Source organism: Falco biarmicus, chromosome 6 (genome assembly GCF_023638135.1).
Source record: "Falco biarmicus isolate bFalBia1 chromosome 6, bFalBia1.pri, whole genome shotgun sequence".
Classification (NCBI taxonomy): Eukaryota; Metazoa; Chordata; class Aves; order Falconiformes; family Falconidae; genus Falco; species Falco biarmicus.
The window spans coordinates 10,665,934-10,677,953 of NC_079293.1; the positions used below are offsets into that span (position 1 = coordinate 10,665,934).

At 36.7% G+C, this 12,020-nt stretch overlaps 1 protein-coding gene across 1 annotated transcript in view; it reads left to right on the plus strand.

Moving 5' to 3' along the window:
* The window catches only part of COL12A1 (collagen type XII alpha 1 chain), a 106,468-nt gene that overhangs the window by 54,290 nt on the left and 40,158 nt on the right, over positions 1-12,020 (plus strand). Inside the window, 12 exon segments of the mRNA XM_056343522.1 lie at positions 63-205; positions 2,649-2,778; positions 3,655-3,794; positions 4,906-5,035; positions 5,741-5,883; positions 6,272-6,401; positions 7,334-7,476; positions 9,020-9,149; positions 9,340-9,459; positions 10,098-10,244; positions 11,052-11,168; positions 11,618-11,764. Of these exon segments, the coding sequence (XP_056199497.1) occupies positions 63-205; positions 2,649-2,778; positions 3,655-3,794; positions 4,906-5,035; positions 5,741-5,883; positions 6,272-6,401; positions 7,334-7,476; positions 9,020-9,149; positions 9,340-9,459; positions 10,098-10,244; positions 11,052-11,168; positions 11,618-11,764 (1,620 nt within the window).

A 12,020-nucleotide genomic window follows, 5' to 3' on the forward strand; every position in this document is an offset into this window, starting at 1 on the left:
GTGTTTGTCCCTGCTTTTTGCTTGAATTCTGTATTTATTCTTTTCTTCATCACATTTCTCAGCCCCAAAGAGTGGCCCACGAAACCTTCAGGTGTACAATGCAACTTCACACAGTTTGACTGTGAAGTGGGATCCTGCCAGTGGCCGAGTGCAGAGATACAGGATCATTTACCAGCCTATCAGTGGGGATGGCCCTGAACAGTCGGTAACTAATTTTGAAGTGCTATAGTTATTCATCTTTAAATGATACGTCTGAAAAGTAATCCAGTAGGATAATTTATTTCCAAAGCACAACAGTGTGTGGTTTTCATCACAGGTCATCACAACAGATGACCTTTTAGGCGAAGTTTTTTATTTATAGTGAAGAAGTATATATTCCACCTTTTTCTTCCTCCCCTTTCAAATCCAAGATAGAATGCTCGTTATGGAGCAAAAATAACTTTGGATACTGCCTGTTTTCTTGAAAAACACATAGTCTATAGATATAACAAGAATAAAGTTAAAATGTGTTGTGGAACAAGTTAATCACCATATGAGACTACAAGTCACAGATATATACTTCTCACAGCAATCAGTAATATGAATTACTGTGACTAACTTCCACAGTCTAGTTTTGCATCGTTTTCATAGTGTGGTTTGTGTGCTGTCAGAGGGACTTTGCTATGGAACATACTGTGGACAGTTGAGGCTGTCTCTTACCATGCTAGGGACAGAATAACTGTCCAGAAGTGGCAGTTGCAAAAGCCAATCTCTGCAAAACATATGCTAGGGAAGTGTTTAAGGTGTTTGAGTGTCTTTTAATATGATTGAGCAGCTGTAATGATAGGGATAGCCAGCACCCTATGATCAGCCAGCTTTCCCTGCACTGTCAGCAAGAGCTGTGTTGACTACTGGCGGCCTACGCAACGCAGCCTGGGAATTCAGTCAGCCTGTTTATCAGAAATGTGTGCTACTTAAAAATGCCTAGTCTGCAGTGGGAGGCTGTTGTGGTTACTGCCAAATGACTCAGAGGAACAGTCTCAGATGAGAGCCATACTCATTTAGCTTGTTCCTGTATTCAAAGATCACACATATTCAGAAGCATATCTAGGAATGCTTACTTTAGAATCAGTTGGATACTTATGCCCCCATTTTTACTCTCTTCTGAACAGCACACATTTGAGTTGAGGTAATTGAACAGTTGAATGCAATTTTAGTGAGGAATTGCTAGAAGAATAAGGAACAGCAATAAGGTTAATTAATACCTGTAATTAATTGCTGGTACTGGAGAGAAAAAAGAATTACAAGCATTCTGTTGAAATTTGTGCAAATTAAAAACTTAATAGACTTAATTATTCACAACTGGACAGAGTTCAGCAGTGACAGTTGGAGAAGACACCTCTTTTTAAGGAGAGCACACAGAACACCTATGCTTTGTTCTTGACATTTTAATGTTTGTTTGCAAGTAATTCTCAGTCACATGATAGTAATTCCTTGCCTGCTTTTTTTGTGCATATTTGATTAAACTGCAGTTGCTGGGTATGCAGTAGCAGTGTGCCCACTGAAATATTTAAAATAGAATTTCTGTAAGTTTTTTTATTGCTCTGTCTGATATTTAATGGCCTCAGCACCAAGAAAGAGCACAGGTGATTTGAAGACAAATCTGCAAAAACTTCACACCAAACTCCAGAGACCATCACAATAATTTAGGCTCAGGTTTTAAAGGCAAATAGATACTAAAATATGGAGGCAGCCAATGATGGGATGCTAAAAGCACTTATGATTTGAACTAAAATTTGCAGAGTTGAGTACAAGTAAAAAAAAATCCTTGTAAATTAAAATAATATACTTCTATAACATTGTATAAATGCTCATTATAATTTCTTCATCATCAGAAGCTTTTAAGTGTTATGAGAAGCTTATTAGCTGAATAGGCTTTGAAAATGTGCAGATAGTCTTAACAAAGGATGCTCCTGATCAAGTGAAATTTCATGCAATTAAAAACCAAAAAGGTAATGATTCACAAATGCTGAAGATCAAAGTATTATTCTCAGTGCACTGTAAATATTATACTTGGTGGAGATTATGATCACAGGATTATATGTAAAAGAAAAATTGAAGTGAAATATGTATAATGATTTTGGACTCTTAACAAAGAAGTTTTAGAAACTGAAGTATCATGCTGTAAAGTTTTTGAAACCGTGGAGGGACATTGTTGATACTGTATCAAATGTACATTAGAGATCTATAGAGTGTTGTAATTTATTCTATGCTTGCATTCTGAGAGTGAAGTATAAAGAGTCCAATTCAAAGTCTGTCAAAATGAATAAAAGACTATTTCAATATGATATAGTCAGAGGCAATGCATAAAAACAGCTTTGTGCTGGCACAGAACTGACAGTTCGTATATAATTGTGGTTATATGCAAGTTTGGAGGTCTTAACACTGGCGTTGTGTCACTGGACTCTGTCTAAACTTGCTAAAATGAGTATGTACAAATATTATAATTGTTCAATCTGTCTACTGTCAGTGTCAGTCCCTGTGATATAGTGATATGTGATATAGTGTTTTTCACTCTGCATCCAATGCTTACATTCTTCACTACAACAGTAAGCATAAAAGGGGCAGCATAAAAGGGTTTTTAATCTTTTTCTTGTGTTTTACTGCAGACTGTGGTTGGAGGGCGGCAGAACAGTGTGGTGATACAGAAGCTGCAGCCTGACACACCATATGCTATTACTGTGTCATCAATGTATGCAGATGGTGAGGGGGGACGAATGACAGGACGAGGCAGAACCAGTAAGTAACTTGAGGTCTTCTTAGTAGATGCAAAACAATATTGATGTATTGCTTTTGAAATTAGCTGAGAAAAATTTCCTGTGTTGAAATTCATCCCATCTGTAATTTTCATTTGTCCTTTGATGGGTTTAAAGTATCTAATGTAAGAAGGTCTGTCCGTCGGCTGGTTGTAGAGAAACCCTGGACCACTACCTTAGACTGGATGCCCAGCTTTTAAGGCTGAGATAAACCCTAATGGTCCTATGGAACTTCTTCCTCATTTTGATCTGTTTAACTGTTTTATGGCACATTTTAGTAAACACCTTAAAGCATCTGAGGGCATGTGACTCTCATATGTGTGCTGGGAAGTTTACTATTTTCTTGTTAGCACCGTCAGTTCAGAGGCTGACCTTTACAGTATGCACTTTGAGACTCTACCATCTTGCGTTGGTTGACAGCATTGTTTTGATCGTGCTGTAGAAAGCGCTAAGTGATTTGCTACCAGAGGCACTTCAGGCATAAAAAACCAATCCACTATTTTAATTAGTTAATTATTTAACTATAAATTTATTAATTAATTTGTTTACTCCTGAGTCTACAATGGAAAGTCAGACATAGCAAGTATTTGGTGAGGAATTAAGAAAACAATACTAATGAACTTATTGTATAATTCTGAAATAGTGTCCAGAAAGGAATCTTTCTTATTATATTTAGTGTTCCTTATGCTGTTGGACAGGACTGATGTGTTGTTATTAATGAAGAAAAATACCATTTAACATGAACTATTAAACCTGGTTTTTAGATTTCGTAATGATATCTTATTGCATAAGCATGATCTGACAGCACAGGTGAGAGAATGTGGTTCTACATTTCTGACAGCTCATTGATCTGTTTTAGAACCTCTCACTACTGTGAAGAACTTGCTAGTTTATGATCCAACCACCAGTACTCTGAATGTGCGATGGGATCATGCAGAAGGAAGTCCTCGCCAGTATAAAGTATTTTATGGACCTACAGCTGGAGGTGCAGAAGAAATGGTAAATGCTTTGTGTGGATCTCACTGTCTTAGGCAAATTGCAGCTCATGGTGCTAATGTAAGAAATACTGCTGAGTGAAGTGGATCTTGTTTGCCTTTGCACTGGCTTTTTTTTGTTTGTAACTACCCTGGAGAAAATGCAGAGCACCTCCATGAAAGTCAGTTACTTCCATATGTATTACAGATGTTTGATTTTAATAGCAGACCTTCAGTGATTAGTTCTTAGCACGGGGATTTAATACCATGTACATTTTTTTTGTTTATTTATTCTTAGGGCAGTGCATGTGAATGTAAAGCTGACTTCAGAGTGTACAAAAGGCAATAAAGTTATCAGACCTCATTTCTACCAATTTTTACTGCTAAGAAGTCATGTGACTGTAGGCGGTCAGCTGGGGTGATATTTGTGAAAACAGAAAAATCCACACAGGTGTCTTATTCTAATCTCCAAAACCTACTTAATTGCTAAAGAGCTAAAACAATCTTGAAAATGGGAACCCTTATTGTAGGCTGGGAAAATACTGTTCTTTCCCGCTTGTGTTTCTTTTTCCACATCTGTGCAATTTGATGAGCCTGTGAAATGAGGAATGCATGAATTGCCACTGTTTCAATAGCAACTAGAGAGCTACTGATAAGTATTGTTAAATTGTTAAACGCTGTGGAGTTTTACTTTCTAACATGAGCTGCCTATTACTTATTGTGATTAGCATGTTGTAGTGTTATGTAATATTTTTTAAAATTTGTTATTTATAAAGTGACCTTTTAGTGCCTCTGAGGTTCTGAATAGTAGTCATTAAAGAGATCACTGCTGTTCTGCTACTTTTATTAGTAGAACAGTATCTGGACCCAAAAGTGTAGATAGATGTAAGGTGTTGTATAGGAGAGCATAGGACTTAACAACCATTTTTGTTATGTCCAAGACAAACCCTTCTTGAAAGGCAATTCCAGAAGACACCATGAACCCTGTTGCTTCAGGGTTCGCCTTTTGTAAAGTTTTTATCACATCCAGTCTGGAAATCAGATTTGGTGGAGGAGTAAGTGAGATATGAAAAAGCTTAAACGTTTTCCACTTGTACACAAATGTTATGCCTCTATCTTTCTTTATAAATTTGTAGACCACAGTACCAGGAAACACAAACTATGTCATCCTGAGGACTCTTGAACCCAACACACCTTACACTATAACTGTGGTTCCAGTTTTCCCAGAGGGCGATGGTGGACGTGTCTCTGACACTGGAAGAACTTGTAAGTAAAATAGTCCTTTTCAAGGAAATGATAAGATTTTTTGTATGAGTGGCTCGAAAAATTAGAATTTGATTTTACATCAGATGTGGAAGTTTGTTTTCCCCAAAGCTAAATCATAAGTGAAAGAATCTCTGTTTACTTGCTTGGTTATGGTTGCAGCCTTGTAACTGTTTTCTTTGCTTATTCAGGTAGAAGCTTCCAGTCCACTTATCTCAGGCAAGCTCAGCTCTTATGTTGTGCAGCAAACTTACTGATTACTTCCACACAACAGTAAAATTTTAATTATTGTGCCACTAGCAATACTGGTGAACAAATAGCAAATATTAGTGTTAATCTATGCTAAATGTCCATATCATGTATTTAAAATTTTCCAGGGAGTCTGAGCTCCTAATGTCAGCATAAGCTAAGACGTGTAGTTTGTGGCTATTTTTCCTATCTGTCTGATCAATAATAGGGTAAAAAATTGTAATGATCATACCTTCAATTTGCAGTATAAACATATGTACTTTGCTGCCTGACAGGGATGTTTGTAAAGTCTAATCACCAAGGTTCTTAGAACTGTAGATTTTGGGGTAGCAAAAGAAAAGTGTTTATCATGGGCTGATGTGCTTTTCAGCTTGCTTTGTTCACTGTTGCAAATTCAAGTAGGACTAGACCTTATGTAAGCAACTTTGTAAAACTTAATTTAAATTATCCTTGATCTAGTGGAGAGAGGAACACCAAGAAACATTCAAGTTTACAATCCCACGCCAAACAGCATGAATGTCCGATGGGAACCTGCTCCAGGTCCAGTACAGCAATATAGAATTAATTACTCTCCACTGTCTGGCCCAAGGCCATCAGAATCTGTAAGTAATTTAGTTTATGAGTGGGAGCCTGTGTATTAGTACCTGTTAGAAAATGTCCTTTATGTCAGTAAACCATGACAATTTACTTTTTTGGTTTGTTCCTGAATGTTTCTTCTTTTTTTCTGAATGGTTTTCATGTAAAATGTAAAAAATAACAAGTCTATTTGCAGAATGAGAGCTCCTTATGAATTTATCAATTTTTTTTGCATCTGCTCTTGAATTTTTATCAATATTATTTGGTTATTTTAGACTTGTATTATTTTTCTTAGAAAATGTGCAACATGGTTGTGTTTCCAATTTTTCTATATTTCATTGAAATTGTTTATTCTAACTAGACATAGTATAAACCAAAGCTTTTTTATATAACTGCCTTTTGTTTCTGTTTTAGATTGTGGTACCAGGCAACACTCGTGATGTGATGCTGGAGCGCTTGACTCCTGACACTGCTTACTCAATAAATGTTATAGCTCTGTATGCAGATGGAGAAGGAAATCCAAGCCAAGCACAGGGCAGAACATGTAAGAGGCAGTTAGTACCTGCTTTGTGAAAAATGTGTCAAAACTTGTATGTGAAGATTTTTTAAAATTGGTTTTAATCACAAATAGTATAAGCCATTCAGTGCAACTCTGAGATCAATGCATCTGAGTTATGGCTGAAGCCATTATAGGCCTCCATGGAAGGGAGCTTTTGCTATGTTTTCTGGCAGTTGTAGTACATGCATAATCACCAATGTATTTTTCACTTGTGAAATAATCCTAATTTGAATGTTTGAGAGTTTAAACGCTGTTCTTTAAAATGTGATTACAGACAAATAGCAGATTGTATTTTGGAAAAAAGAAATAGCACATTAAGATGGGTAGAATTAGCTGTCAACAGAAAAAAATGTGCTTTGTGCTCTGTCTTACATAATTGTGTATGTCAGCCTCACCAGCTGTTTGTTTTTGCTGCAGATGCCTAAACACCAAAACCTCCTTGTTACAACTTAGCTTGTGGGATCTCGGTTGTCTTACACTTGGCTTCTTTAAAGTTCATTCTAAAAATAATGTGTAAAGAAGCTGTCTATGGCAGTAACAGGTCATCTCCCTTGCTGCTTCTATGTTTTCTCTATTAAATCCCCATATTCATCTAAAACTTGCAGATGTGACAGGCTATAGTTATACTTGTCTGCAAGAGTCTGAGAAGCAGAGTGTATGTAGATGCTCACTTTGCAGGTCCCTCTGATGTTCTCTGCCTTCCTCACTGCTCTAGTTCTTCCCATTAAAGCCCTATTTCTATTTAAGACCTTCAGGCCCTGTTATATTATCATTGACTGAATCTACCTCTATATGTTTATTCAGGGTTTCAGGGAGGGCCCTTAGCTTTGGCTTCTGGGCAGCATTTGAATTAGTGAGAGTGATGCTGAACTGGAAGAATCATGCTCTGTAAAACCTTCTGTATTTTCTTTCCTTAGTGCCTCGCAGTGGTCCGAGGAACGTGAGAGTGTTTGATGAGACCACAAACAGCCTTTCTGTACAATGGGACCATGCTGATGGGCCAGTCCAGCAATACAGAATCATATATTCACCCACTGTGGGAGACCCTATTGATGAATATGTAAGTTCTGTAATTCCTTAGTAAGCACCAAGATGTTCTGTTTATTCTTTAGGCTACAGAAAAACAAAGACACCTGCTCTACGTGTATACACTTTGCATGCTCTATGGGTTCTTTTGTCATTGTCAATGCTGAGAAGCCATGGTTTGTATGAAACAGAGGCTTTTTTGTTTTCTTTTTCTACTTCTTCTTTTTTATGAGATTGCAGACCATACATGATTTAATGAGCCAATTTGTGTGCAAAACAATGTTAAATACATGATTCACACATTAATCAGAAGATTGTGAGCAGAATCTGCTTCCTAACATTTAGTTCAAACATTTTGCTACAGTGAGTAGCCACCTATTACTTCATACTTTATTCATTATGAAGTCAGTGCGCTAAGATACAGAATAAACATAGGTCTGCATTTTATAAATTGAGGAGAGTTGGCAGAGTTTAATAAGAAAGCAATGGTAACTTTACTTCAGCATCTCACTTGCTTTTGTAAGGATCAGTATGAATTGTAAATGTTTGTGTTTAATTTCCTGCAGCTTAATGATAGCACAAGTTAATCTGCAGTTTATAAAATTCTCTGAGTGTTTATAGCAAAGCCAAACTCAGATCCTGTGGAGGTCAATGGCATAATTCCTGCTGACTGCCACCAGCCAAAATGTAACATATAGAGAGTGCTATTTAAATTCTGTTACTGCTTATATATTATTGCATAGGGCATGCTGAAAATTCACTGCTTTGAAAATTCCCTACTGGACCTGTTAATCAGGACACACATATTTTTCAACACACATATCTTCTTTGCAGAAAATATTGGGCATTTTTAAAGAACAGCAAGTTTCAACTGAAATTTTTTATCAAGTAATAACGTAAAATGTTGATTGGGTCGTGCTTTTGAGATAGACACCTCACATTACTTTCTGTGTTTTATGATCATTTTATGGAGCAGAGTCACTTCTTGGATTACATCTACCTTTTCTTTAGAAGGGCACAATAGTGCATGGCTGCACCAGGAAGTTGAGGAGACTGAGGGATGCACAAATAGGCATGTTTTTATAACGAAAATATTTAGAGCTTCTTTCTCAAACTAACTCGTCTCTGCCAAGAAAATGATATTCTAAGATGAGGATAATGAAAGGGTAGAAATGAAACTGATGAGTAGCATGAATGACTTTGACTTCCATCCCCATTTCAGGAGCTTTTTCCTCCCTTTTTCTGCCTCCAAAACACATCATCATGACTTTTTCCTTTCTATGAGGGAACAGTACTGAAATCTTGGTGAGGAACTGCAGCAGCATAGCCTGATGTGAGGGTAGGGACTAAAAAGTCAATTTGATTTATCTTTTTGTGCTGATCAGTGTTTTATAATTTAAAATATCAAATACTAATAGTTGTTTATAGACTATAACCCTTAAGATATCCCGATGACTTTATCTACAGTGGACATAAAAAAAGTGCACCAAGTGTCAAAAATTTGTTTTGACACTTGTCATTATTGAGCAATTACAAGACTTGTGAGTTTGTTTATGTCTCTTTCTTTTGTGTTCTAGACAACAGTTCCTGGGATAAGAAATAATGTGATACTACAACCACTGCAATCAGATACACCATATAAAATTACTGTTGTGGCTGTGTATGAAGATGGAGATGGTGGACAACTGACCGGAAATGGCAGAACTGGTAATTAGTTTTAATATTGATTATTTTGTAAATTTAAGACACATACTCCTTAAGCACTCCATCATTGTTAAGGTTTCATTATGTTAATTATGTCTTTGACATGATTATTACACAACAGAATTACAATGTAAATTTCTAGACATTGAAAAGCAGTCACTAGTCTAATTAGAATGTTTTTCTTTCTTTTTAGTTGGCCTGCTTCCTCCTCAAAATATGTATATAACTGATGAATGGTATACACGATTCAGAGTTTCCTGGGATCCTTCACCATCCCCTGTTCTTGGCTATAAAATTGTATACAAACCTGTGGGTAAGAAAACCTGTTCATTCTGAGTATTCCACTTTCAGAACAGTGAGTGGCTAAAGGGAGATCAGAATACAAGTCATATGTATCATTAAATGTTTGTGTTAAAGGATTTATTTATTACCTTTGTTTACTGATTTTGATGGAAACTTAAGTCTTATTATCAGTATTTTATAAGAAGCACAAATTATCAAACAGTGTTTCATGCATTCAATGACAGACATTGACTGGTATAGTTAAAATTTAATAGGGTGACTAGATGAAGTCCTGGACTAGACTTGGTTTTCCTCTCTTTAATACCTTTTGTTCACCTGAGGATATGAACTGGTGTATGTAAGCTGAGTATTGGACAGGTACTTAGGTACTAATGTCCTTCAGAACCTTTGTTTTATGTGACAGTGAAACAATAGACATAACCTTTCTGGAAGTTAAACACAAATATTGCACAATAGCCTGTAAAGCTATGTGTATGTTCTGTTTGCAACAGTCTAATATGCTGAAATTTAAGAAAGCAGTATGTTTTGGTTTAGGAAAAATGAGATTAACCCTTAATGGCATGTAAAAGACAGCAGAGAGTTTTATAGCTCACCTAATGATGAATATCTCTCTCTTTGTAATTCCTTAATGCTTCCTTTCAATTCAAGGTTCAAATGAGCCCATGGAGGTTTTTGTGGGAGAAGTGACTTCCTACACCTTGCATAATCTGTCTCCCAGTACTACTTACGATGTGAATGTTTATGCCCAGTATGATTCTGGAATGAGCATACCTTTGACAGATCAAGGCACTACATGTAAGTCAAAAGAATTTTGTTGTAGTCATGTAGTACATATACTGATCTGAGATAATGTTGATTAAGAGAGGATTTTTAAGCCTGGCTGTTAGAAAATCTGAATATCCTCTCATGGAGAATACTTATGATCTGGCCATCATGTGGATCTTAAGAACAATAAGCTTGGGAACAGTAATGGAAGTATAGTTTACGTATTGATTTGATGATATAAATTTTTCTAGTCAGCTTCCCAAAATTTTATTCAGCTATAGTGGGAGTCAATCTTTACCTGTTTTCAGGGTACTATAGAATCTAACCATGCTAAACAGGTCTAGGCTTTTCGCTACTCTGCTTTTATCTCACAGGAATGTCCAGTGATTGAAATTTCAGCTTTTCATGAGGATGAGATTTTGTTGATGGCCTCAGCTAAGAAACTTCTAAATATTTCTTCAGTTAAGATGAATCAAGAATCCCGAGTTTTGTTGACTCACTACATTCTTTTCATATTGCCATATATGTCAGATTCCACTTTTTGAAAGTTTCTTATTTTATAAAGAGCTCAACTTACTTCATGTGAAAATTCATAAAATGGGCTGTTACCCAGTAGGGGAAGGGTATCAGACTATGGACCTTTGTAAATAACTAGGCTAGGATCTCTAGGGCATAACAGAAGAGTAAGAAATTTAACTAGAACTGTGCTTTTCTTCTGTGAGTATTTTTAAAAATCAAATTCTGGACCAGCACTGCTAATGTAATGGATGATGCACATCAAAGTGTAAATTATATGCTACTTTTCAGTGAACAATTTATCTCTTTCTCTCTTCACAGTATATTTGAATGTCACTGACTTGACAAGTTACAAAGTGGGTTGGGATACTTTCTGTATCCGATGGTCACCTCATCGGTCAGCAACTTCCTACAGACTGAAGCTAAACCCAGCTGATGGTAAGTACATTTTATTTTTTGCATTTTCTGGAGACATAATTGTTTTATTTCAGTGAGAGCACCACTTATTTGGGAAGGTGGCAAGCACCCACTAGAAGCCAGGATACATCTGGTTGAGCTTTAAAGCTCTGAACACAACCTGTTTCTCTAGAGTGGTGAAAAAGCTGCAGAGAGGAAGTGCTGCTTATTGTCAAGTTAACTTTATTTAGTGGGAATCTGCTAGTTACCTGGTTTTCACGTGTATGCAGTGGTATTCTCCAGTATACCCCAGGGTGCATAATCACCATATAACCTTGGTCTAGAAAGGCTTTTATGGGAAAGAGTAAGACTGCTGTCCCATCTGCTCCAGCCTTGTTTTAAGAGGTGTCTAATTTGTACACTTATTTGTACACATACTAAAAGGGAAATAGGAGGTTCTAACTTTCTTTCCATTGGGCTTGTTTTGACAGGTTCCAGAGGACAGGAGATCACAGTACGTGGATCAGAAACAAGCCACTGTTTTACTGGCCTCTCACCAGACACAGAATACAATGCAACTGTCTTTGTTCAGACCCCTAACCTTGAGGGACCTCCAGTCTCTATGAGGGAGCGTACAGGTAGGTAATAGATATTGTGAACCTTAAGTTTTGGCTATAGAACTTGTCTTGTTTCAGCTGTAGAACCTGTCTTGCTCCTAAATGTCTTTCAATACCTCTTTTAAGTGACCTTCTTTCCTCTTTCTCTCAGTGTAACGTCAACTGGAATTTATGAGGGAAAGAGAAATTCTTATGCTTTTCCTCAAACCAGTTATTTCCTAGGACTTGGATGAAAAATGGATGCATTATCGGAGTGCAACATTACTCAACGCATGTA